Source organism: Colossoma macropomum, unplaced genomic scaffold (assembly GCF_904425465.1).
Source record: "Colossoma macropomum unplaced genomic scaffold, Colossoma_macropomum, whole genome shotgun sequence".
NCBI classification, from domain to species: Eukaryota; Metazoa; Chordata; class Actinopteri; order Characiformes; family Serrasalmidae; genus Colossoma; species Colossoma macropomum.
This window is the reverse complement of record NW_023494798.1, coordinates 6,840,358-6,868,325: the sequence shown is the minus strand read 5'-3', so window position 1 is coordinate 6,868,325 and position 27,968 is coordinate 6,840,358. Positions and strand designations below refer to the sequence as shown.

The window sequence follows — 27,968 nt, the reverse complement described above, 5'->3', positions numbered from 1 at the left end:
GGAGAATGCAGAGTGCCGATTCCATTATCTCATCTACCAGATACTGCATAGACTGAAATGATGCTGAGTGAGTAGGAGAGAGAGGTGGCCATCCTACCACCAAATCTTGACGGACAGGAGCCTCTCATTATTTGTTTAAAATTGAATTTAATAAGCAATATATTCTCAAAACAATTATAAGGGTTCAAGTTAGATGTGGAAGTACAATATGAAAGTGCTAAAAAGTAGGTTTAGGGACAATTCTGTTTAATTTGGCATTTTATATTATTATCTATTATCATTAAAGTGGTATATGTGAAAAGGTTACTTACATATTTCTACACAAAACATAATTTAGTTATAAATATGTATTAAAGAAGCTGCTATGTACACATAAACCTACACATAAATCAGCACTTTTTGTATGAGGTGCTGCATATACAATAAGTGTGAGAGTCTCAGAGAGACTTAGAGGGCACTTTACCCATAATGTGTTTCTTGGTATTCTGCTCTGGCCTAAACATGATTATGAAACATTTGGGAGCAAAAATGCACGTAATTAAACCAAAGCTTGAAGCAAGAGTAGCAAATATCTCTACAGCTACAGTGAACTTTCCAGGAGAGCTGACATACGCTGGGATAAAGGTGATCCAGACTGCACAGAATATGAGCATGCTGAATGTGATGAACTTGGCTTCATTAAAGTTATCAGGCAGTTTCCGTGCTAGAAAAGCAAAAATAAAACACAAAAGAGCCAGAAATCCTATATAACCCAGCACAGCCCAGAAACCTATAGCTGAACCTAATTCACATTCCAGTATTATCCTTTCTTTGTATTGTTTTAGATTTTTGAAAGGAAAAGGAGGAGATATTGTCAACCAAACAACACAAATAACGACCTGTATGAGAGTGAAGGTGAGAACACTGAGTCTCTGCTGTGGAGGCCCAAACCATTTCATGGCATTACTGCCTGGAAGTGTAGCTCTGAAGGCCATTAACACCACTATTGTTTTCCCCAGAACACAGGAGATGCAGAGGACGAAGGTAATCCCAAACGCTGTGTGGCGCAGCATACAGGACCACTCAGAGGGCTGACCAATGAAAGTAAGTGAGCAGAGGAAACACAGAGTCAGAGAGAAGAGCAGCAGGAAGCTCAGCTCTGAGTTGTTGGCTCTGACGATGGGAGAAGCTCTGTGTTTGTAGAAGACAGCAATCACACATAGAGCTATGAAGGCCCCAGTGATGGAGAATGCTGTAAGGATGATGCTCAGAGTGTCGTCCCAGGACAAGAACTCCACAGGCTTGGGGAGGCAGCTGTCTTGCTGGGTGTTGGGCCAGAACTCAGGAGGGCAGCGCATGCAGTTCAAAGAGTCTGAAACATTAGAAAAATATTTAGAACCATATTTCTGAAAGAACAGCGAGGCCATGAAAAAATATATAAATTAATTAGGCCTGTCCTCAGCAATATTGTCTGTATTGTGATCCACAACCTGTCTTGTTACTGATTTCTCCTTCTGCACATGGTATACAGTCATAGCAGCAGACTGGCTTTCCTTTCTGCACAGCCTTCCTGGTTCCTGGAGGACAGCTCTCACTGCACACAGACCTTGGTACCTGAAAGACATTAAACATATGCAAAAAAAATCATTGTTGTTTTAAAAATAAAGTAAGTGAGTAAAGAAATAGTAAAGCACATTTAAAAATTTAAAACATCTTTGTATACGTTGTGTATTGGCTAACTTTAGATCAATTAGATTTGCGTTTGGAGGTTTAAGTAAAAAGAAATGTTCGCGACTGACTTATTAACGGTTTGCTAGTTTCTTTTAATTAGCTAATATTTTTCACAACTTCCATCATTAAAAAAAAATCACTTTGGGGGTATAACAGGTTGTCTTCATGTTAAACTTTAGGAATAGATGTGTATTAGAAGTATTCATTACGTTAACTGTGATGGAGTTTTGTGTTGCAGTTTACCCATCCCAGCTTGTATTAGTAATATGCAGGTGAACAAGTGGATGTGGGATGGATTAAGACAATTAGCACACAAAAAGCAATGAAAGCCTCTGTGGTACTGATTGTTTTGTAGTGTATTGTTTTTTTGTAGTGGTTTGGGCATCTGATCCGGATGCCCCCTGGACGCCTCCCGGTGGGGGTGTACCAGGCACCACCTACTGGGACAAGACCCTGGGGTCGTCCTAGGACCCGCTGGAGGCATTATATCTCCAGGTTGGCGTGGGAGCGGCTTGGGGTCCCCAGGAATAAGCTGGAGGAAGTTGCGGGGGACAGGGTCGTCTGGGATTCTCTGCTCTCCCAACCGCTACTGCGACCCTATCTGGACTAAGTGGTTAATGATGATGCTGATGATGATGATGATGTTTTTTAATATGAGGAGCCGTCCAGAGTTATTTGATGCCAATGTTCATGTAGTGCTGTCATTAGGCACTTGTTTACAGCAAAGTACAGAATGAATGTAATATTTTTCACGTTGTCTTTTGAATTAGTGATTCTCAGTGAACTTAACACATTCAAAATATTTGTGTAATGACTGGATTTAGTGTAAAGGTTTAATGATTAATCAGAGCAATAAATATTTTGAAATTCTTTCCTTTTCTGTGTGTAACAAATTCTAAACCTATATTTTTCTTAGAAAATACTTCTTTGAATGAATGACAACTTTCTTTAATGTTTTTTTTAAACTTTTTTAAAGCAAGTTTAGACAACAATTATCACAACTGACTGCCTTAATTATTTTGGGTTCTTCTAACTGACGTGGGTTTGCTATCAAAGACTCCTGGAAGTGTTCTACTGTACCTCGGTCTGTCCCCCCACCCAGATGATAGGTCTGCTCATACTGAACTCCTGGCCTATTGGTCTGGATGTGTCATAGTGGCCCACAGTGATGACACCCAAAGCACCATCTTTTTTAAATTGATAATTTATGAGCTCGTAGACGGCCACAGGATCACCATTGGAATCAAATGAGACCTGATAGCCAGTCTTTGTAGTGAAGTTCACTGTCTTCAGCTGGTCGAGTATCTGCAGTGGAACACATCATTGGACAAACTGTGAACGCTGATCAACACATTGTAAAAATGCTTATTCAGTATCGATATTGACATAATGACTCACTGTCAAATATTATTTGGGCAATTTGATCATTGAGATGGTAAATGGTATCTCTAAACTTTAAAACCGTTGAAATCAGCTGAAAATAACAATAAACCAAATAAAGTATGATGCATATTTACATGTATACTTTGTGGTATTACCATATTGACAAGACACATCCAATGATAATTCATATTTTTAATGTTTACTTCATTATTATTATTATTATCATTATTATTATTATTATTATTATTATTATTATTATTATTATTTTCCATGTTTTCCTGGAAACATAGCACATCTTAGCAGTGGCGTCACAGACGCTGATATATTACACTGTTAAACCATGTGTCTTAAAAACACCACATTGTGTCACTAACTGTATACACCAGTGGAGTCTGCTAGGACGACACATATTTTGTCATTTTAACACCAAATACCTTGAAATATTTCTGTTCCCAGTTATGGATAACACATTTTGGGGTACTTTTAAGACAGAATATGTTAAATCAGAAAACAGTATGAGACAAAAAGTGTTACAATGAGTAAAACAAGTGTTGATTTAACGCATCATTTTTTGGAGTTTACTTAATTTTAAAATTGAAACAAATGAACAACCCCCCACAATTTATACCCATATAGCCCAGTTGACACAAAACAATAAATGTGTATAATTTTAAAGATAAAATCATGCTCATTCCAATTATAGGGCAACCTACGGAACTGTTCTTAAATGTAGCAGTTTTATACCTGCCATGGTGTGAATTTAGCGCTCTTGTCACACTGAGTGTCATTACAGATAACACCGTGGATGGCATGCGCTATGGCATACGTAGCTTTGTACACCATGTTAGTGATGCGCAGCTGCGACGTGTCTGTATATGGGTTCTGCAGCGCGCGGATATCCTCGCTGCCGTCACATTTCCGCGCGCCTCCTGAGGAGCCTTTTAGGCTACAGCTGAAAGAGCTCTCCCAAAACTCCGTCAGCAGAGGTGATTTCAGTGCTTGTTCTGGAGAGAGATCCAGAAGAAACTCACGAAGACCTGGAATCACTGAGCGGGGGACCCCGAATCCTATCGCCCCAGCGCACATGTTAAAGCGCAGAAACTCTGGATCTACAATCCAGGCGTCGCTGCCGATCCACTGAAGGGGAGGCGGCGGCTGTCTTGCCAGTTCCTCTAACAGAAGCCTCACTTCGCCTTCATGAAGAAACGCTACTAATACCCGGGCTGTTGATCTGCAGATGACGTTTGCCACTCTCTCCAGTTTACTGCGCGGTTCTGTTCTGTAGAAAACCTCGGAGTACTCCACACAGATGCCCTCCTCCTGCGCAGCCTTTAGAAACGACGCCATTCCAGTATTTCCATAAACTGAGTCGCTGCGCACTGCCCCAATCCATGTCCAGCCGAAGTACTTGACAAGTTTTGCTAGTGCGGCAGCTTGATGGTAGTCACTAGGCACGGTCCTGAAGAAGGCAGGATACTGACGCTTATCGCTCAGACATGCGCAGGTTGCGAAAGGACTCACCTGTTATTCAGTACAGCAAAACAAAAAGACGCGTTAAATGAAAAGACTGTTTTAATTCCAGCGCTTAGGTAAGGGATATACTATGCTTTCTCAGTTATTATTAAACACAAATAATTAATTTTGCACCATTTGGTCTACAATTACCTGCGGAATTCCAAAAAGACCCAGCATTCTAGTCATGGTAATTGAGGAGATGGAATAAGAATCTCCCACGAGAGCAGGAACAGCGGCAGCTGCAGATTTTGAACAGGAATCAGTATCATTGAAAAATGGTTCCATGCCGTTTGCAAACTGAAATGCAAGTTTGAGTGCCATCGCCACCTCAGCGCACGAGTCGTATATCTGGTATCCTAACGTGATTCCCGGCAGGAGATCTGTTCTGTTGTTGATCTCGTGGATGGTGAACTTCATGGCACGAGCGAAACGCAGCTCTCTGAAATTCATACTGTTTAGAAACATAAAACATAACAAACAAAACAATGACACAAAGTAAGTTTCCGTCTTATCAAATGCTGATAGACGTCACTATCTCAGTAAGTAGTGCATAACTGCAAAAAAGAGGAAAAGTGATCAATATAATTTCTGTTATTCCACAGCACAACTGTTCACTCCACACTCACAGACAGACCTCCCAGAGCACTGCAGCTGGAGTGGCGGTCTGGTGTAGGTGTTCTGCTCTGATCTCATATAGTAATGAATGGGGAAAGTCCCCCCAATCACAAAATCTCCATCCGTATAAAAACCTGGCACCTGAGGCTCAGCCCACAGCCTGCAGCTGACCAGGTCAGGTTCACATGCTGCTGGACTGAGCCCGGTTAACAACAGCATTAACACAAACATCATTAAAACTGAAGTGAGCTGCATGGTATGTTTTGTAGTTCTCAGCCCTCTGAAGGACAGAGTGAGTGTATTTAAAGAACCTCCTTGCTATGAGGCCCTGTGGGCGTGAGCCTAGACTCAGGAGGCGTGGTTATGTGATGAATAGTAATTGCAGTGATGGACGTAACTTTTGTTTTTGTCTGTTTCTGTTGTTTTCAATTGTGGTGTATTGAGGTAATTAATCATAGGCCATATTTAGAGTTCAGCGTGGGCAGTGACACAATTGTAGTGCGCAATTTCTCGAGAGTGCGCAAAACAAAGGCATGATTCAGTTAGCCGAGATTCACACGAGATTGTCTTGCGTAATTACCTGCAGCGCCACTGTTTGGCCACCTCTTCTCACACTAACACTAATTTCACACTGTATGGCTAGTATTAGTACCAGGCTTAGGCTTAGGAACAGAGTGAGTGGTAGGTTTATGTTTTAGTTTAAGGTTCAGGTTAGGGTTAGAGTATATTCATATAGATTTAGTAGACAATTGGGAAAATTTAAGTTAAATGCTATACAATCAAACATAAATCATTTACAAAGGGCTATCCAAGTAGTGTTACCCTATTTCCCCCTTTATCAAGTGCTTCTTCAGAGACAGTTCATTGGACAGTTCATCACAATTGGAGGAGAACACTAACTGCCAATTTGCTTATATCAGATACTCTCCATGGTGCAATATGGTGGAAGAATTCCATAGTAATACCTATCTTTGAATGAGATGTTCAGTAAGCACATAGGGGTGTGATGTTTGGCCACACCCAGCTTTTCTCCACAAAATATTCTAGGCCAATATCCATCCACTAACTATGGGTTCATTTTATTTGCAAAGCATTCTATAGTTTATTTATAGATGTTTGACAAACAGTTTTTATTACTTTTTATAACTACTTTATTCATTATTATTTCAAAGTCATGTGATTCTCCATAGTGTTAGGGTTAGTATTATTACCAGGTTTAGGCTTGGAATATGAGTGAGGTTTAGATGATTGGTTTTGGATAGGCTTAGGAATAGAGTGAGTGGTAGTTTAATGTTTTGGCTTTAGGTTAAGGATATGGTTGGAGTAAATTAAGATTTGGCAACCCAAATAAAGAGTTACCCTATTTCCCCCTTTTCATAAAGTCCAATTGTTTACCTTAAAAAGTTTTCCAGGTTAAAAGTACATATTTGTCCCTTTTCATAACCCAATGCCTTAAAACAGAAAAGCCTGGCGATGAGACGGGGTGTGTGGAGTCAATACACCTCAGAAAATATAATTTCAATAGATTATTATTATGGTACTTTTATATTCCCTGACTTATGGTACTAAGATGTACACTTGAGGGTCCCACCCCAGTGACAGTTTACTACCTTTATTTCTGAGAGTGTAAGGGCATAATCCTCAGGCTCTGCATGCACCCCCACTCTCATGACTGATTGGGCACTCATTTCGGAAAGTCCACATATAGCCCTCGCGTGAGGGATTAGTGTAGGCCGCCAACATAGTGTCCCTAACATGGTGGCCATTCCCTCAGCATCCTGCGGAAAAAGAATGCCCAGTGTCCAGAAACTTCCATAATCGAACCTCACAAATCTCAACCAAACACACCTGGTCACAAACACTATGGAAGACAGGGTCTGCTTATATGAAAAATAAATAAAATAATAAAATAATAAATCTAAATCTAAAATACATTTTCAAAACTTAAGAAATAATGTAAATAAATGTAAAAATAAACTAAATATAAAAATTTGACAAAAAATGCATTAATCATTGATTTCAATATTTATTTCTATATATCTTGATTCATGTTTTTTTTCTTATCCTTATGATAGTAGGGGTGGTACTAATAATTTTATAATTTAATAATTATTTTATTTATTTTCTACACTGGCAGACACACACACACACACACACACACACACACTCAAACAAACATGCAAGTCCAATTATTGTCTTATTTTGCAATATTTTAGATGAACATGACATCTATCAGTCATGACTATTTGCCTAGAACATGATAGTGATTCAGTGCTGTGCACAGACTTGAGTGTGAGGAAACTTATTCTACTGTTGTCATATTCCATATGTAGACCTGATTTTCATAAAAAATGTAATACACATTCAAGTCCACTTTCGTTGGTGCAACAACCAAAAATAGACGATCCTAATGATTGTTCTTTTAAAAAATTACAGTGATTATGTGCTATTATTCAAACTCCAAGGACAATTATTTTTAACTCATCCATGAAATATTTCCAGAAACAGAAAACTTGTCAAGATATCAACTGGGAGTACCATTTCCATCCCACCTTAAACAATGCAACACCTAGCAGCAGTTACATTCTGGCCACTGTACATGTGCCAGAATGAAACTGCTGCACCATTCAAGGTGGAAACTAAAATTCGTCTAAGTAATTTAACTGCAAATATAGGAAGGAGTAGACAGAATAAATAGGCAGTAAAATATAAACATAGCTAAAGTTGTACTCTTCATTTTTGTGACTGCAAACTTTTATTAGTTAAAGAACCAAATTCTCAGTCAGTTTGCTAACAACCATAGCTAATGCTAGCTAGCTAACTAAATCTAATTAGGCTAGCTGTGAATTTAAACTCACCAAACTGTTTTTCTTTTAGCTTGTTAAATCTTCTCCAGTTGCCATTTGCCTTTTTAAACCAGCACACAGATGATGTCATACACACTACTGATGTCACAGCTCAGTGATGTCACACTGGCTAGTGAGGCCAGAGACTGCTGAGTGCTCTGATGTGTGTAACATCTCTGTAGCTTAAAGGTTGTGCAGGTTGCCCACAAAATGTTTGGAAGAATTTAAGCCACTCAAATGCTTGCCGAAAGCTGATCAGTTAAAAGAGGCTATACATTTTGACTTACAACCACATTTATCATAGATGCAGTATGCAAAATTTTAATATGATCAGATGAACAAATGCTAAGAAGCGGGTTTTAACATGTATAGCACCCCCTAATGGTGTACATGTGCCTAAAGGAAAAGGCTATTGTGAAGTTTCCATTTTTTGGAACAAGGCAAATTTGAGCTATAAAATTATTAGATGACTTTGAATTCATCAAGAAGCATGAATTACCATATGACTGCCAAATTTTCAGTACTGTTTAGGGATAAGAGTCGTGCAAATACTTTGATACTAGTTAGATGAGGACTTAGCAAAAAGATCTAGGACTAGTTTACAAAAGTGTGTCACATATTATACAAAACACACACACAAAGTCAGCAGACCTATTTAGTCCAAATTGCAAACTCAGTTGAAATTAGGAAAATAATTTAGTTGGTAAAGACTATGGTTTATATAGCACCCTTTTGAGGCCTTTAGGGCTCATGAAATGTAACTGAGCATGAAGCTGAGTGAGTGGGAGAGAGAGGGGGACATCCAAACCACCAAATCTTGATTGGATAGCAGCCTATCTCTACTCATATAATATCGTACTTAAAAAGCAATATATTCTGGAAATGATCACACAGAATCCATCTTGATGTGGAATACTGTGCCGTTTTGCCAGTTCCTCCAACAGAAACCTTAAATCGTCTTCATGAAGAAACGCTACTATTACCCGGGCTGTTGATCTGCGGATGACGTTTGCCACTCTCTCCAGTTTACTGCGCGGTTCTGTTCTGTAGTAGGACTCAGAGTACTCCACACAGATGCCCTCCTCTTGCGCAGCCTTTAGAAACGACGCCATTCCATAATTTCCGTAGTCTGTATCGCTGCGCACTGCCCCAATCCATGTCCAGCGAAAATGCTTGACTGTTTTTGCTAGTGCGGCCGCTTGGTGGTGGTCACCAGGCACGGTCCTGAGGAAGGCAGGATACTGACGCTTATCGCTCAGACATGCGCAGGTTGCGTAGTGACTCACCTGTTATTCAGTACAGCAAAAAAAAAGACGCGTTAATTGATTAGCCCGATTTAATCCTAGCCCCAATTAGTGCAGCCTAAAATCACCTGTGGAATTCCAAAAAGACCCAGCATTCTGGCCATACTCATTGAAGATATGGAATAAGAATCTCCCACGAGAGCAGGAACAGCGGCAGCTGCAGATTTTGAACAGGAATCAGTATCATTGTAAAATGGTTCCATGCCGTTTGCAAACTGAAATTCAACTTTAACAGCCATCGGCACTTCAGAGCACGAGTCGTGTATCTGATAGCCTATCGTGATTCCCGGCAGGAGATCTGTTCTGTTGTTGATCTCTTCAATTGTGAACTCCATTGCACGAGCGAAGCGCAGCTCCCTTTTTAGGGAGCTCATACTGTTTAGAAACATACGATATATTAAAATCATTCACACAGAATAAGTATCTTTTTACCAAATGCTTTGATACATCAATAACTCAATTAGTAGCGCATAACCGCAAAATAGAAATCTGATTATCACAATTTTTCTGTGATTCTCCCTGCACTGTTCACTCACACACAGACCTCCCAGAGCACTGTGGCGGTAACGGCTGTCTGGTGTAGCTGTTCTGCACTGATTTCATGTAGTAATGAATGGCGAAACTCCCTCCAATCACAAAATCTCCTTTCATATAAATATCAGGCATGTGAGGCTCAGCCCACAGTCTGCAGCTGACCAGGTCAGATTTACATGCTGCTGGTTTGAGTCCAGTTATCAGCCAGGCAGCATCCATCCTTCTGTGTCGCGGAGGATGCTGGAGCCTTTCCCAGTATTCATCGTGCAGAAAGCAGGAAAGACTCTGGACAGGTCGCCAGTCCATCCCAGCGCATATTAGACAGCATCCTATTTACTAAAAAAACTTAGTTCAAGAATGAACTAAAAATTAAAATGTTACTGATAAACCATTATAAAAACGCCTGAGGTGTACACAGAAATGGAAGAAGGAGGTCACAAAACTTTCACACTTTGTGTACAAATGTGTAAATAAATAAATAAATAAATAAATAAATAAAGTTTAATTAATTAAAATCTTAATGTGATTATTTGTTTTTTATTCTGTTTTTTTCCCTATTGGCAGTCACACACACCCCACCACACACACACAATCTCTCTCTCTCTCTCTCTCTCTCTCTCTCTCTCTCTCTCTCTCTCGCGCACACACACACACACACACACACACACACACACACACACACACACACACACACACTTTTTTGGATTTGACCTATGCCTGTTTACTGACTAGAAAGATTTAGACAATCCAGAGAAATCTCTGTATGCAAGGGACAAGGCTGAAAACCAGTACTGGCTTGCTGTGATCTTTGGGGCCTCAGGTGGTACTGCATTAAAAACAGACATGATACTGTAGTAGAAATCACTGCAAAGGCTCCGGAACACTTCTGAAAACCACTGTTTGGAAACAAAGTTCCTCGCTGCATCCACAAATGCAAGTTAAAACTCTACGATGCAAAGAAGAAATCTTATATAAACAGGATGCAGAAATGTTGCCACCTTCTCTGGGCCTGAACTCATTTAAGATGGGCTGAGGCAAAGTGGAAAAGTGTTCTGTGGTCTGCTGAATCAAAATTTGAAATTATCTTTGGAAATCATGGACACTGCAACCTCTTGACCAAAGGCTATCAGGCCTTTTATCAGCACACAGTTCAAAAGCCAGCATTCGAGATGGTATGGGAGTGCATTTGTGCACATGACATAGGTGACTGGCACAATTGTGAAGGCACTATTAATTCTCAAAGATACATGCAATGTCAAACCACATTTTGCATGTATTACAACAGCATGGCTGTATAGTAAAAAAGTTAGGGTGCTAAACTGGCTTGCCTGCAGATCAGACCTGTCACCACTGAAAACATATGGCTCTTTATGAAACAAGAAAAATGACAAAAGAGGCCCTGAACTATGAGCAGCTGAAATCCTACATCAAGTAAGAATGGGAAAATATATCATTTTCAGAACAACAGCAGGTGGTCTCCTCAGTTCCGAAACGCTTACAGAGTGGTGTTAAAAGATGAGGTGATGCAACACAGTGGTAAACATACACCCGGCCCAACTTTTTTGGAACATGTTGCTGACATCAAATTCAAAATGGGCATACATTTTCAAAAAACAATAAAATTTCTCAGTTTTAGCATTTAATATGTTATTTTTGTACTATTTTCAATTAAATATAGAGTTTAAATTATTTGCATATCATTGCATTTTGTTTTCATTTACATTTTGCACAGCATCCCAGCTTTTTTTAATGGGATTGTAAATAAAAATAGAATGCAATGATCTGCAAATCATGTAAACCATATTTTTGGAACAGAAATACTACAATGACAACATAACAAATGTTGAAACGTTGAAGCTAAGGAATTTTATTGCTTTTTGAAAAATATATGCCCATTTTGAATTTGATGTCAACAACACATTTCAAAAAAAGTTGGGACGGGGCATGTTTATGACTGTGTTTCATCACCTCTTCTTTTACCACCACTCTGTAAGCATTTGGGAACTGAGGTGACACTGCTGTAGTTTTGAAAAAGTGTTTTCCCTTCTTTTTCAACATAGGATTTCAGCTGCTCAACAGTTCAGGGTCTCCTTTGTTGTATTTTTCATTTCATAATGCACCAAATGTTATTACTGGGTGACACGTCTGGACTGTAGGCAGGCCAGTGTAGCACCTGGACTCTTTTAATATGGAGCAATACTGTTGTAATACATGCAGAATGTGGTTTGACATTCTTGCTGAAATATATATATATATATATATATATATATATATATATATATATATATATATATATATATATTTCAGCAAGAATGTCAAAAGCCAGTATTTACGATGGTATAGGGGTGCATTTGTGCTCATGGCATGGGTGGCATGCACATCTGTGAAGGCACCATTAATGATGAATGATATATATATATATATCATTCATCATTAATGGTGCCTTCACAGATGTGCATGCCACCCATGCCATGAGCACAAATGCACCCCTATACCATCGTAAATACTGGCTTTTGATCTGTGTATTGATAACAAGCTGAGTGATCTTTAGCTTGGAGGACACAGTCCATGATTTCCAAAAAAAAAAATCAATGTTTACTTGTCGGATGACAGGACACTTTTCCACTTCCCCTCAGTCTATTTTAAATAAGCTCAGGCCCAGAGAAGGTGGCAGCATTTCTTTATCATGTTTATATATGGTTTCTTCTTTGCGTTTTGAGTTTTAACTTGCAATTGTGGATGCAGCGACACAGACAGTGTTTTTCAAAATTGTTGCTGAGTCCATGCAATGATTTCCATTACAGAATCATGTCTGTTTTTAATGCAGTGCCACTTGAGGGCCCAAAGGTCATGGCCAGCAAATACTGATTTTTGGCCTTGTCCCTTGCATACAGAGATTTCTCCAGATTCTCTGAATCTTTTAATGATATTATGTACCGTATATGATGAAAAGCAAAAGTTCTTTGCTATTTTATGTCGAGAAATGTTATTCTTAAATTGTTGCACTATTTGCTTGTGCAGTTTTTCACAGAGTGGTGAACAACTCCCCATCTTTACTTCTGCCAGACTCAGCCTCTCTGGGATGTTCTTTTTCTACCCAATCATGTTACTGACCAGGAGTTTTTTTAGCATTACCCAACTTTGCCAGTCCTTTGTTGCCCCTGTCCCAACATTTTTGGAATGTGTTGTTGGATCAATTTCAAAATGGGCACATATTTGTCCATAATAAAATTCCTCAGTTTTAACATTTGATTTGTTGTCTTTGTACTATTTTCAATTACATATAGAGTTTAAATGATTTGCACATCATTGCATTATGTTTTTATTTACATTTAGCACAGAGTCCCAATTTTTTTTGGAAATGGGGTTGTTTTACCTTTCTGCTTGTATTAAACCATTTTTAAATGCTATTTCACTTCTCTATTTACAGTGTATCACACTGAAATTATGTTTATGTAGCAACATTGAAGACATACATAGAACAAATTTCATAACAACATTCAAATGACTTTAATGTTCAGGGAGTTAAGTTATACTAATGCTTGCTGAAAGCTAATTGGTTGATGATGGCCATGTATTTTGATTCAAAAGTAGTCCTTGTAATTTGTATTCAAGATGACAAATGCAAACTTTTAGCATGAATAACAGTTATTTGGCACTTGTAGCGCCCCCTAATAATTTACAGTGTGCTTCAACTAAAACACTACTTTAGAATCAGGTTTTGTAGAAAGTTGGGGGGGGGGAAAAGTAAACGGGTAATTTTTTTAGAGGATTATGAAATAATCCAGAATGGTTAATTATGATAGCTAAATTGCTTATAAATGTCAAAAATATTTCCCATAATTACTAAGGAGGAGAATCACTCCATGTTGGTGAATGAGTAAGAAGTTCTGCAGACGCAGTCGGAGAGGCACATAGATACTTTATCATGTCACTCACAAAACAAAAATGATAGGCTTATAGCTCACAGCTTTCACCAATAACAAAACAATAGTATATTGTTAATCTTGTGACTCTGGCTACGCTTGTTCAGACATCAGATTTTTTTGCAGTATTGGTTCCTCTCTCTTAGCTCTTACTAATGAATGAAAGAATGACATATTAGTAGGGAGAGAGACATGTATCCACAGATGCACATACTTATCATACAGACTGCTACTTCACTCAAATTAGAGGATTAGAGGATAGAGCAAAAAAACCTAGGACTAGTATATGAAAGTATCGTTCGCATATTTTTCAAAATAGCATAAAATCAAAATAAGACAAAGCTAAATGGTCCAAATTGCAAATTAGTTTGACAGGAGCCAAATAAAATAGGGAAAAAAAAATAAATAAATAATATATATATGTATGTATATATATATATATATATATATTATATATATATATATATAGTAATTTTAAAAAAAAATTAAAAGTAAAAAAATGGGTATACATGATGCCCCTTTGAGGCAAATAAGGCTCAAATGGGTAGTGGGAGGGACAAGTGACAAAGTTTTATGTCCACATAATTGTGGTTGATCTCGGTGAATCATTTTAGTGGAGAATAAGAATAATAAGAAAAACTCCCTCAATCACAACAGGGTCCTACGCTCTGCACATGCTTGGACACTATATGGTAGCATGTAAGCCAAATGCAAGTGAAGCATCTATGAAGCTTTTACAGTGAGCTATCAAATCAGTTGTTTCCCTAAGTAAAGCCCCTGTGCCTCTTCTGAAACACGTAAGGCCGGGTCTTTTCTGACTGTTCCTAAGGCAGTGTTCTTGGACAGTTTGGGAAAATCATCAGACACTCTGAAATCACATCCCTCAGCAGATTTCTAAGTCCTTGTCTAAGACACTCTGATAGTATGGAGGAAAGTGCTCACATTTCACTGACTGTACACTGCTGGATCTCACTGAAGAGGTAAGTAAGGCTTTTCGTTATTTCTATATGACAATGTTGAAAAAGCACATATGGATGTTTTTTCCAATTTTTCTCCTTCCTTATTTTAGACACAACAAGCTGCATATATTCTAACTCTCGCAAACTCAACGTCACTAGACAGTTCTACACAGAGGAGAAAGCAGAGTGCCGATTCCATTATCTCATCTACCAGATACTGCATAGACTGAAATGATGTTGAGAGAGTAGAAGAGAGAGGTGGCCATCCTACCACCAAATCTTGACGGACAAGAGCCTCTCATTATTTGTTTAAAATTGAATTTAATAAGCAATATATTCTCAAAGCAATTATAAGGGTTCAAGTTAGATGTGGAAGTACAAGATGAAAGTGCTAAAAAGTAGGTTTAGGGACAATTCTGTTTAATTTGGCATTATATATTATTATCTATTATCATTAAAGTGGTATATGTGAAAAGGTTACTTACATATTTCTACACAAAACATAATTTAGTTATAAATATGTATTAAAGAAGCTGCTATGTACACATAAACCTACACATAAATCAGCACTTTTTGTATGAGGTGCTGCATATACAATAAGTGTGAGAGTCTCAGAGAGACTTAGAGGGCACTTTACCCATAAGGTGTTTCTTGGTATTCTGCTCTGGCCTAAACATGATTTTGAAACACTTGGAAGCAAAAATACAAGTAATTAAACCAAAGCTTGAAGCAAGAATAGCAAATATCTCTACAGCTACAGTGAACTTTCCAGGAGAGCTGACATAAGCTGGGATAAAGGTAAGCCAAACTGCACAGAATATGAGCATGCTGAATGTGATGAACTTGGCCTCATTAAAGTTATCAGGCAGCTTCCGTGCTAGAAAAGCAAAAATAAAACACAAAAGAGCCAGAAATCCTATATAACCCAGCACAGCCCAGAAACCTATAGCTGAACCTAATCCACATTCCAGTATTATCCTTTCCTTGTATTGTTTTAGATTTTTGAAAGGAAAAGGAGGAGATGTTGTCAACCAAACAACACAAATTAGGACCTGTATGAGAGTGAAGGTGAGAACACTGAGTCTCTGCTGTGGAGGCCCAAACCATTTCATGGCATTACTGCCTGGAAGTGTAGCTCTGAAGGCCATTAACACCACTATTGTTTTCCCCAGAACACAGGAGATGCAGAGGACGAAGGTGATCCCAAACGTTGTGTGGCGCAGCATACAGGACCACTCAGAGGGCCGACCAATGAAAGTAAGTGAACAGAGGAAACACAGAGTCAGTGAGAAGAGCAGCAGGAAGCTCAGCTCTGAGTTGTTGGCTCGGACAATTGGAGAAGCTCTGTGTTTGTAGAAGACAGCAGTCACACATACAGCTATGAAGGCCCCAGAGATGGAGAACACTGTCAGGATGATGCTTAGAGTGTCATCCCAGGACAAGAACTCCACAGGCTTGGGGACGCAGCTGTCTTGCTGGGTGTTGGGCCAGAACTCAGGAGGGCAGCCCACACAGTTAAGAGAGTCTGAAACATTAGACAAATATTGAGAATCATATTTCTGAAAGAACAGCGAGGGATTGAGAAAAAAATATAAAAATTAATTAGTGCTGTCCCCAGCAATATTTTTTATATTGTGATACACAACCTGTCTTGTTACTGATCTCTCCTTCTGCACATGGTATACAGTCATAGCAGCAGACTGGCTTTCCTTTCTGCACAGCCTTCCTGGTTCCTGGAGGACAGCTCTCACTGCACACAGATCTTGGCACCTGAAAGACATTAAACATATGCAAAACATTTATAGTTGTTTTAAAAATAAAGAAAGTGAGTAAAGAAATAGTAAAGCACATTTAAAAACTTTAAAACATCTTTGTATACGTTGTGTATTGGCTAACTTTAGATCAATTAGATTTGCATTTGGAGGTTTAAGTAAAAAGAAATGTTTGTGACTGATTTATTAACGGTTTGCTAGTTTCTTTTAACTAGCTCAAATTTTTCACAACTTTCATTATTTAAAAAAATCATTTTGAAGGTACAACAGGTTGTCTTTATACTAAACTTTAGGAATGGATGTGTATTAGAAGGATTCATTACATTAACTATGATGGAGTTTTGTGTTGCAGTTTACCCATCTAGCTTGTATTAGTAATATGCAGGTGAACAAGTGGATGTGGGATGGATTAAAACAATTAGCACATAAAAACAATCATAGTCTCTGTGATACTGATTGTTTTGTAGTGTATTGTTTTTTTGTGGTGTTTCGGGCATCTTATCCGGATGCCCCCTGGACGCCTCCCGGTGGGGGTGTATCAGACACCGCCTACTGGGACAAGACCCCGGGACCCCTAAGACCCGCTGGAGGGATTATATCTCCAAATTGGCGTGGGAGCGGCTTGGGGTCCCCAGGAATGAGCTGGAGGAATCTGGACTAAGCGGTTAATGATGATGATGATGATGATGATGATGATTATGAACTTAAGACAATCAAAATATTTTAAATATTACGTTTTTTTTGGGGATTTAGTGTAAATTGTAAATGTAATTATTAATCAGAGCAATAAATATTTTGAAATTCTTTCCTTTTTTTTGTGTGTAACAAATCTTAAACCTATATTTTTCTTAGAAAATATTTCATTGCATGAATGAAAACTTGCTTTAATGTATTTTTAAAACTTTTTAAAGCAAATTTAGACAACAATTATCACAACTGACTGCCTTAATTATTTTGGGTTCTTCTAACTGACGCAGGTTTGCTATCAAAGACTTCTGGAAGTTTTGGACTGTACCTCGGTCTGTCCCCCCAACCAGATGATAGGTCTGCTCACACTGAACTCCTGGCCTTTTGGTCTAGATGTGTCATACTGGCCCACAGTGATGACACCCAAAACACCATCTTTTTTAAATTGATAATTTATGAGCTCGTAGACGGCCACAGGATCACCATTGGCATCAAATGAGACCTGATAGCCAGTCTTTGTAGTGAAGTTCACTGTCTTGAGCTGGTCGAGTATCTGCAGTGGAAGACATCATTTGACAAACTGTGAACGCTGATCAACACATTGCAAAACACTGCTTATTCAGTATCGATGAATATTGACATAATGATTCACTGTCAAATATTATTTGGGCAGTTTGATCATTGAGATGGTAAATGGTATCTCTAAACTTGAAAACTATGGAAATCAGCTGAAAATAACAATAAACCAAATAAAGAGTGATGTATATTTATATGTATACTTTATTGTATTACTATATAAACAAGACATATGGTAATTCCTCTTTTTAATGTGTACTTGAAAGGTTTTTGTCATGGTGTCCAGGAAACATAGCACATCTTAGCAGTGGTGTCACAGACGCTGATATATTACACTGTTAAACCATGTGTGTTAAAAACACCACATTGTGTCACTAACTATATACACCAGTGGAGTCTGCTAGGACGACACATATTTTGTCATTTTAACACCAAATGCGTTGAAATATTTCTGTTCCCAGTTATGGATAACATATTTTGGGGTATTTTTAAGACAGAATATGTTAAATCAGAAAACAGTATGAGACAAAAAGTGTTACAATAAGTAAAAGAAGTTAGTGTGTTGATTTAACGCATCATTTTTTGGAGTGTACTTAATTTTAAAATTGACACAAATTAACAACCTACCCCGATTTATACTCATATAACCCCATTGACACAAATTAATAAATATATACAATTTTAAAGATAAAATCATGCTCATTCCAATTATACAGCAACCTACGGAACTGTTCTTAAATGTAGCAGTTTTATACCTGCCATGGTGTGAATTTAGCGCTCTTGTCACACTGCGTGTCATTACAGATAACACCGTGGATGGCATGCGCTATGGCATACGTAGCTTTGTACACCATGTTAGTGATGCGCAGCTGCGACGTGTCTGTATATGGGTTCTGCAGCGCGCGGATATCCTCGCTGCCATCACATTCCCGCGCGCCTCCTGAGGAGCCTTTCAGGCTACAGTTGAACGAGCTCTCCCAAAACTCCGTTAGCAGGGGCGATTTCAGTGCTTGTTCTGGAGAGAGATCCAGAAGAAACTCACGAAGACCTGGAATCACTGAGCGGGGGACCCCAAATCCTATCGCCCCAGCGCACATGTTAAAGCGCAGAAACTCTGGATCTGTAATCCATGCGTCGCTGCCGATCCACTGAAGGGGGGGCGGCGGCTGTCTTGCCAGTTCCTCTAACAGAAGCCTCACTTCGGCTTCTTGAAGAAACGCTACTAATACCCGGGCTGTTGATCTGCGGATGACGTTTGCCACTCTCTCCAGTTTACTGCGCGGTTCTGTTCTGTAGAAAACCTCGGAGTACTCCACACAGATGCCCTCCTCCTGCGCAGCCATTAGAAACGACGCCATTCCAGTATTTCCATAAACTGAGTCGCTGCGCACTGCCCCAATCCATGTCCAGCCGAAGTACTTGACAAGTTTTGCTAGTGCGGCAGCTTGATGGTAGTCACTAGGCACGGTCCTGAAGAAGGCAGGATACTGACGCTTATCGCTCAGACATGCGCAGGTTGCGAAAGGACTCACCTGTTATTCAGTACAGCAAAACAAAAAGACGCGTTAAATGAGAAGACTGTTTTAATTCCAGCGCTTAGTTAAGGGATATACAATGCTTTCTCAGTTATTATTAAACACAAATAATTAATTTTGCACCATTTGGTCTACAATTACCTGCGGAATTCCAAAAAGACCCAGCATTCTAGTCATGGTAATTGAGGAGATGGAATAAGAATCTCCCACGAGAGCAGGAACAGCGGCAGCTACAGATTTTGAACAGGAATCAGTATCATTGTAAAATGGTTCCATGCCGTTTGCAAATTGAAATGCAAGTTTGAGTGCCATCGCCACCTCAGAGCACGAGTCGTGTATCTGGTATCCTAACGTGATTCCCGGCAGGAGATCTGTTCTGTTGTTGATCTCGTGGATGGTGAACTTCATGGCACAAGCGAAGCGCAGCTCTCTGAAATTCATACTGTTTAGAAACATAAAACATAACAAACAAAACAATGACACAAAGTAAGTTTCCATCTTACCAAATGCTGATAGACGTCACTATCTCAGTAAGTAGTGCATAACTGCAAAAAAGAGGAAAAGTGATCAATATAATTTCTGTTATTCCACAGCACAACTGTTCACTCCACACTCACAGACAGACCTCCCAGAGCACTGCAGCTGGAGTGGCGGTCTGGTGTAGGTGTTCTGCTCTGATCTCGTGTAGTAATGAATGGGGAAAGTCCCCCCAATCACAAAATCTCCATCCATATAAAGACCAGGCATCTGAGGCTCAGCCCACAGCCTGCAGCTGACCAGGTCAGGTTCACATGATGTTGGCCTGAGCCCGGTTAACCACAGCATTAATACAAACATCTTTAAAACTGAAGTGAGCTGCATTGTATGCTTGGTTGTTCTCAGCCCTCTGAAGGACAGAGTGAGTGTATTTATAGAACCTCCTTTTTATGATGCCCAGTGGGTGTGAGCACAGACTCATGAGGCATAGTTATGTGATGAATAGTAATTGCAATGATGGGCACAACTTTTGTTTTTGTCTCTGTTGTTTTCCATTGTGGCGTATTGAGGTAATTAATCTTCGGCCATATTAAGAGTTCAGCTTGGGCAGTGACACAATTAAGTGAAATTACGCACAATTGTAGTGCGCAATTCCTCGAGAGTGCGCAAAACAAAGGCGTGATTCAGTTAGCCGAGATTCACACGAGATTGATTCCCTTGCATAATTACCTCTCCCACTAAGAGCTGTATTACCTGCAGCGCCACTGTTCGGCCACTTGACTACAAACTTTCACACTAACACTAGTTTCATATTGTATGGCTAGTATTAGTACCATGTTTAGGCTTAGGAACAGAGTGAGTGGTAGGTTTATGTTTTAGTTTAAGGTTCAGGTTAGGGTTAGAGTATATTCAGATAGATTTAGTAGACAATTAGGAAAATTTAAGTTAAATGCTATAAAAACCTATATAAAGCATTTACAAAGGGCTATTCAAGTAGTGTTACCCTATTTCCCCCTTTATCAAGTGCTTCTTCAGAGACAGTTCGTTGGACAGTTCATCACAATTGGAGGAGACCACTAACTGCCAGTTTGCTTATATCAGATACTCTCCATGGTGCAATATGGTGGAAGAATTCCATACCTATACCCATCTTTGAATGAGATGTTCAGTAAGCACATAGGGGTGTGATGTTTGGCCACACCCAGCTGTTCTTCACAAATTAATCTAGGCCAATATCCATCCACTAACTATGGGTTCATTTTATTTGCAAAGCATTCTATAGTTTATTTATAGATGTTTATTTCATTGACAAACAATTTTTATTACTTTTTATAGCTACTTTATTCATTATTATTTCAAAGTCATGTGATTCTCCATAGTGTTAGGGTTAGTATTATTACCAGGTTTAGGCTTAGAATATAAGTGAGGTTTAGATGATTGGTTTTGGATAGGGTTAAGGTTAGATCTAAGTTTTTTTCTTAGATAAGTATTAGAATGTAAGTCAAATGCCAAATAAGCATCTATGAAGCATTTTACAGTGGCCGTCCAAGTAGATGTTAACCCCACCCCCCTCCCCCATGTGCTTCTATTGAGACATATGAAGCTACATCTTTCTTAATTGGGTCTAATAAATCATCATTGGACTGTTCAACAAAATCCATAGAGAACATTAACTCTTACAACCCTATGGTAAATTGATGTTATTTTCAGCACGTCTTTCACATGCTCCAGTCTAACTGCAGTCAGAGTCAATCAGTAGAAGAAGTTCCAGACTGGACATGTGCAATAGGGGATTTAACACCAGTACCGGAATTAGATCAGTTGACTTTTACTATGAAAAGGTCAAAATGCTTCAACAAGAGGGCTGAGGGCTTTTAAAGCTGCAAACACAGCAGAATTCTAAGATAACATATTAGGTGTACCTCACAAAAGTGATGTTAGGGGGATGGCAATGGAACTGAAATTCCAAATAAAATATTTAAATTTGCAAAACCCAAGAGCTTCTTTGATGGAAATCGGTTGAGGCCGTTCCACAACTTTACAGATTTTATGATCATCCATGCTTATCCCCTGCTTATCTATGTTGGAACACTAAGTGTAATTCACACTTCTATGCTTTGATGAATAACTTGTCGTCAAGGAGCCTTTGGAGGATGAGACAGATATTGTATATGTTTGCATAGGGAGGTGGAGTATATCAGAATATTATTTATGTAGGCAATGACCCAGTGACCAAACATATCAACAAAAAAAAAAAAAGGAGGGGCTTCACAATAGCCTGAACAGCATGACTAAGTATTTATTGTGCCCTTTGGTTGTGCTGACAGCTGTCTTCCACTCGTCCCCTTCAGTGATTTAGTTCATAAGCACCGCACACATCCAGTTTAGTGAAAACAGTAGCTCCCCGAAGTTGAGCGGACTTTCTACCTAAGTCACATGACACAGCAGGGACAAACATTTACTACAAAGTGGGCTCTATTTAGAAATCTCTCCAGTATTCCAAGGTAAGCTTGGGTAATGTAAAGATTGTCATGGCAATCAAAGTATAAGAGGATTTTCTGGGGAGTTTTTGCTTAAAAAGGATATTTCAATGTCTCTTCTTTCCCAAGTTGAACTGTCCAGTGCAATAGATGTCTGGATGAACTGATCGTGCGAATGAGTTTCACCTCAGCATACCAGTTCTGCTTGCTGGTCCTGATGTAATCCACATCAAAACATGATCAGTAAAGCAGGCTTATTCTGACCAACGCCTGCAGCTACTGTTCTAAATTCCATGGCAAAATCAGCAGCTCTGTGTGATCCTTGTCACAGTTCACAAAGTTAAGTATCAACATCTCTCCCAGCAGCATGATGATAAAACATTGCATTAAAGTGGGTGTAGAATTGGGTTTCAGACCACAAAATAAAGTGATGGTCCATTCTTTGACTCCACTGATAAGCAGGGACAGAACAAAATAGATCTTACCTGTTTCTGATTGAAATTGAGCCAGACTCTGATTAATATATAAAGCTCATTGCATAAGAAACCCCTTACAGCTCTCTGGTAATCCATCAGGCGTGGCTAAAAGGACTGCTGCTGAATTAAGGGGTTCTATGTTGGACTCAGAAACAGCAGGTTGTGGTTGGGGTTGAGGTTGTTGTTGATCTTGTCCTTTTGCACAAGTTAAAGCAATTCCTCCAGGTCCTGCTAATGGGAAGCTAGTCACTCTTAAACACCTGCTGGATCCATTGCAAAGTCTTTTGTCACAATTAAACCCATTCAAAGTAGTAGCATCCAAGTGCAGGTTTAATTCACAGATCTCAATATCACTGGAAAATGCTTCATAATGGAGGTTAACCCAAAATCTAAACATTAACAATCCAAGACAAGAGTGGTGGCAAAACATGAGGAAAACAAACAAAAAAAGAAGAAAAGATCAAATACAAAAAAACATGATACCTTACAATCAAAATAGAGGCAACAATGGGCAAAGAATAGAAGACTTTGCAAGGAGCAAACAGAAAGCATGTCTATATAAAGCCCATTAAGTTAGTAACAAGTGAGAAGGCCTTAGACTCAGTACTGAGGTGCAAGTTTTACAGTGAATGTTAAAGGGATTTGGAGTGGATTACTGTCTGATAATTGGTCACAGCTGGATGAAATTACACTACATAGTGAGGGCAGGGTCTGCTGAGTTCTGTGATGTGTGAATTATGTCACTATTTTAACCTCATTTGCTGGAATATGCAGGCTAAATGCAGAGCACTAATATCTGGATTTTTGGGTGGTGTTTGAGTCAGATTACTCACTACTACTGGCGTAACAACGTGGTGACGTCGCATTGGCTAGTGAGTGCTCTGATATGTGTAACATTTCTGTAGCTTAAAAATTATGCATTTTGACTGCATACAGTTTGGGTTGAAGGAGATAAGTTATCCAAATGCTTGCTGAGAACAGACTGAATGAAAACTGTCATCATTTTGATTTCTAAAGTCATCCTTAGGAACTTACTTATAATCAGTCTTACAGGTGCAGTGTGGAAAATTTCAACATGATCAGATGTATAAATGCTGAGGAAATGGGTTTTAACAGTTACAGTACCCCCTAATTATGTACATGTGCCTAAATCGGAAGACTATTTTAGAGTCATGTATTGTAGAAGCCTGTGACGTTTCACATTTTTTGAATAAAGCAAGCTTGAGTTATAGAAATTTCAAACATTTGTGAATTAATTCAGAAGGGTTAATTAGCATATGACTGCAAAATTACTTTTAAAAGTCAATGTGTTCAATAATTATTGAAGAAGAGGGTTAATTTTTTGATACCAGTAGTACAAGGATTGAGCAAAAATTCTAGGACTAGTTCCCAAAAGTATGTTTTGAACATTATTTAAAAAAAATAAATAAATAAATAGGCAGAGATTGAATTGACTTGGGCAAAAGAATTAGGAAAAAAAAATAGTTTCTAAAAGTTCTGGTTTATATAGCACTCTGTTGAGGCCAATAAAGCTCATAAAATGTAGCTGAGTAGTGGGAGGGACCACGTAAGATGTCCGCATGAGTTATGGTTTGATCCAGGTTAATCATTTTATCGGAGTAGAAGAATAATGGGAAAAACTGCAACAATTACAATAAGATCCTTAATAAGTAGCTTGTAAGTCAAATAGACAATAAGAATCTATAAAGCATTTACTGTGTGCTGTTCAAACAGTTGTTACCCTATGTATGGGGTAACCTAGGTAACCCCCATGTGCTTCGTCTGAGACTCATAAAGCCACATATTTTCTGACTGTTCTTACCGCAATGTGTAGGACAGTTTAATAAACACTAAAATAACATCCTTCAGCGGACAACTAAATCCATGTCTAAGACAGTCTAAAAGGATGGAGGAAGTTGACTGATTGTATGCTCACTCTAAGGTAAGGCCTTTCCCTATTTCTGTATGAGAGAGCCCAGTAAGACAATGTTGAATAAGCACAAATGAATGTGATGTTCAGGTGTACCCAGTTTCGCTCAAAAAAGCTAAGCTAAACTGACCACCTTGTTTAATATTGTATTTAATAAGCAATATATTCTCATGACAATTCTAAGGATTCCATTTTGATGAAAATATATAATATTAACTTAATTTGGCATTAAACATTATTGTCTACTATCATGTAAGTGGTATCACATTTTTAATCATTACAACATAAAATTTGGTTTAATTATGAATATGTATTAATGAAGCTGCGATGTACAACTAAAACCACCCATATATATACACATTATGTATAAAATGATAAAACAGTGCTACGTATACAATATGCGTGAGAGACTCAAAGAGGCTTGGCGGGTCCTTTACCCATAAGGTGTTTCTTGGTATTCTGCTCTGGCCTAAACATGATTATGAAACACTTGGGAACAAAAATGCAAGTAAACAAACCAAAGCTTGAGGCCAGAATAGCAAATATTTCTACAGCTACAGTGAACTTTCCAGGAGAGCTGACATAAGCTGGGATAAAGGTAACCCACACTGCACAGAATATGAGCATGCTGAATGTGATGAACTTGGCTTCATTAAATTTATCAGGCAGCTTCCGTGCTAGAAAAGCCAAAATAAAACATAAAAGAGCCAGAAATCCTATATAACCCAGCACAGCCCAGAAACCTACATCTGAACCTAATCCACATTCCAGTATTATCCTTTCCTTGTAGTGCTTCAGATTTTTGAAGGGGAGAGGAGGAGATGTTGTCAACCAAATAACACAAATAAGGACCTGTATGAGAGTGAAGGTGAGAACACTGAGTCTCTGCTGTGGAGGCCCAAACCATTTCATGGCATTACTGCCTGGAAGTGTAGCTCTGAAGGCCATTAACACCACTATTGTTTTCCCCAGAACACAAGAGATGCAGAGGACGAAGGTGATCCCAAACGCCGTGTGGCGCAGCATACAGGACCACTCAGAGGGCTGACCAATGAAAGTAAGTGAGCAGAGGAAACACAGAGTCAGTGAGAAGAGCAGCAGGAAGCTCAGCTCTGAGTTGTTGGCTCGGACGATGGGAGAAGTTCTGTGTTTGTAGAAGACAGCAGTCACACATACAGCTATGAAGGCCCCAGAGATGGAGAATGCTGTCAGGATGATGCTCAGAGTGTCGTCCCAGGACAGGAACTCCACAGGCTTGGGGAGGCACTCGTCTCGCTGGGTGTTGGGCCAGAACTCAGGAGGGCAGCGCATGCAGTTCAAAGAGTCTGAAACATTAGAAAAACATTTAGATTCATATTTTAGAAAGAACCACACGGACATTTTAAAAAATAAAAAATAAAATACATTAGTTCTGTCCCCAGCAATACTGTCCACTGTATTGTGTTACACAACCTGTCTTGTTACTGATCTCTCCTTCTGCACATGGTATACAGTCATAGCAGCAGACTGGCTTTCCTTTCTGCACAGCCTTCCTGGTTCCTGGAGGACAGCTCTCACTGCACACAGACCTTGGCACCTGAAAGACATTAGACAAACACAAATCTTTTTTGTTAGTCAAAAAAACACATTCATTTTGTTATGCATAGATGGCTTTCAATTATTGATCTGTATTGTTAACCCCAGTGTTGAAACCCATTAACTGGACTGATTTAAGAATGTCTCAGAATATTCCACCACATGTAAACCATTTTTTTTTTGTACTTTTTTTAATTGCTAAGATTTGATTACCTAGATTTGCATTTGGAGGTTTAAATAAAAAGGATTATCCATGACTGATTAATGCACAGTTTGCTGGTTCCTCTTAATTAGCTTATATTTTTCAACATTTCTATCAGGACTCATCAAAAATGTTCACTTGTGGGTCATAAAATGTTGTTTTCGTGCCAAAATATAGGTTTGGACATACGTTACCCTCATTCATTTTATTAACTTTGATGGTATGTTGTGATGCAGTTTACCTGTGCTCCCTATATTGCTATTACAGACAACTGGATGTGGCATATATTTACACGTTTTCTTGAGTTAGTGATACTCAATCCAATATGAAGATTTAATTATTTTCACTCAAAAAAAAACAAACAAAAAAAAAAACGAATAAATATTTCACCACTTTAATGTGTAGACAAACCCTAAACACTGAAAAAAAAATTCAACTTCACTTCATTAATGTGAACTTACTCTAATGCATTTTTCAAACTTTTTATAGTGAACTTAGACAATTTTTACAACTGTCTTAAATATTTTGAGTTATGTTTACTGATCTGGGATAAAATCAAAAACATCTAGATGTGCTGTACTGTACCTCGGTCTGTCCCCCCACCCAGCTGATAGGTCTGCTTATAATGATCTCCTGGCCCATTGGTTTGGAAGGGTCATATTGGCCCACAGTCACGAAACCCAAACCACCATGTTCCTTAAATTGCCAGTTTATGAGATCGTAGCCAGCCACAGGATCACCATTGGCATCAAACGAGACCTGGTAGCCATTCTTCGTAGTGAAGTTCACTCTCTTGATCTGGTTTAGTATCTGCAGTGGAACAGATCATTTAATAAACTGTGAATGGAACTGTGAATTTGAGCTGTGAATTCTGATCCACTATTTAAATGCATTGCAAAAAATATTAATTTATTACTGATGAAAGTTGACATAGTGACTCAATGTCTATTATTTTTGGGGCAATTTGATCATTGTGGTTTCAAATGGTGGCTCACAAGTTTAAATCCATGAAAATGAGCTCAAAATAAAAATTTTGAGAAATTAAGAAATTTTTTTCTTAATTCTATAAATATATTAACCACTATAATGTTTACTTTAAAGATTTTTTATCATGTCGTCAGTGACGAAACATATGTCTCAGTAGTGGCTTCACAGATGCTTAAGTATTGTTTTTGTTAAAAGACAAAACGTTAATGCTTGACTTTAAATTTCTATTATGAAAATTCTGTTATCCTTACCCTAAATATGTCAAATGATTTGTTGCAATGACTCTTGTCCCAACGTTTTTAATTAACATCAAAAAGAAACGTTGTGACAAATAAGGAACATCTTTTTAATTAACTTATTGTAGGAATATATTGGAGGAAGAAACAGTGACTCTGAGATATGTAGAGCTATTGAAATCTATTTTGGCATTTCAGATTATGTTTTCTAAAACATTGTCCACACTGTGACCTTCATCTATC

General features: G+C 38.6%; 1 protein-coding gene across 1 annotated transcript; it reads right to left on the bottom strand.

Moving 5' to 3' along the window:
* Nucleotides 1-437: 437 nt before the first annotated feature.
* Nucleotides 438-20,187, bottom strand: LOC118818536 (extracellular calcium-sensing receptor-like). The gene is made up of 13 exons (XM_036585782.1): nucleotides 19,988-20,187; nucleotides 19,504-19,804; nucleotides 18,583-19,359; nucleotides 17,580-17,804; nucleotides 16,169-16,351; nucleotides 9,053-9,355; nucleotides 6,979-7,001; nucleotides 5,243-5,419; nucleotides 4,759-5,059; nucleotides 3,838-4,614; nucleotides 2,791-3,015; nucleotides 1,470-1,593; nucleotides 438-1,351 (listed from the first exon to the last, which is right to left on the bottom strand). Exons 1-13 carry the CDS (start codon nucleotides 20,185-20,187, stop codon nucleotides 438-440), a joined length of 4,530 nt encoding a protein of 1,509 aa, XP_036441675.1.
* Nucleotides 20,188-27,968: the final 7,781 nt, after the last annotated feature.

Coding starts and splice junctions, on each gene's coding strand:
- LOC118818536 (XM_036585782.1), bottom strand. CDS start 20,187: ATGCTGTGGTTAACCGGGCTCAGGCCAACATCATGTGAACCTGACCTG. Junction 17,805..18,582: donor CTAAATTCACACCATGGCAG/GTATAAAACTGC, acceptor CTTCCACTGCAG/ATACTCGACCAGCTCAAGAC. Junction 1,594..2,790: donor GGGTGGGGGGACAGACCGAG/GTACAGTAGAAC, acceptor AATGTCTTTCAG/GTACCAAGGTCTGTGTGCAG.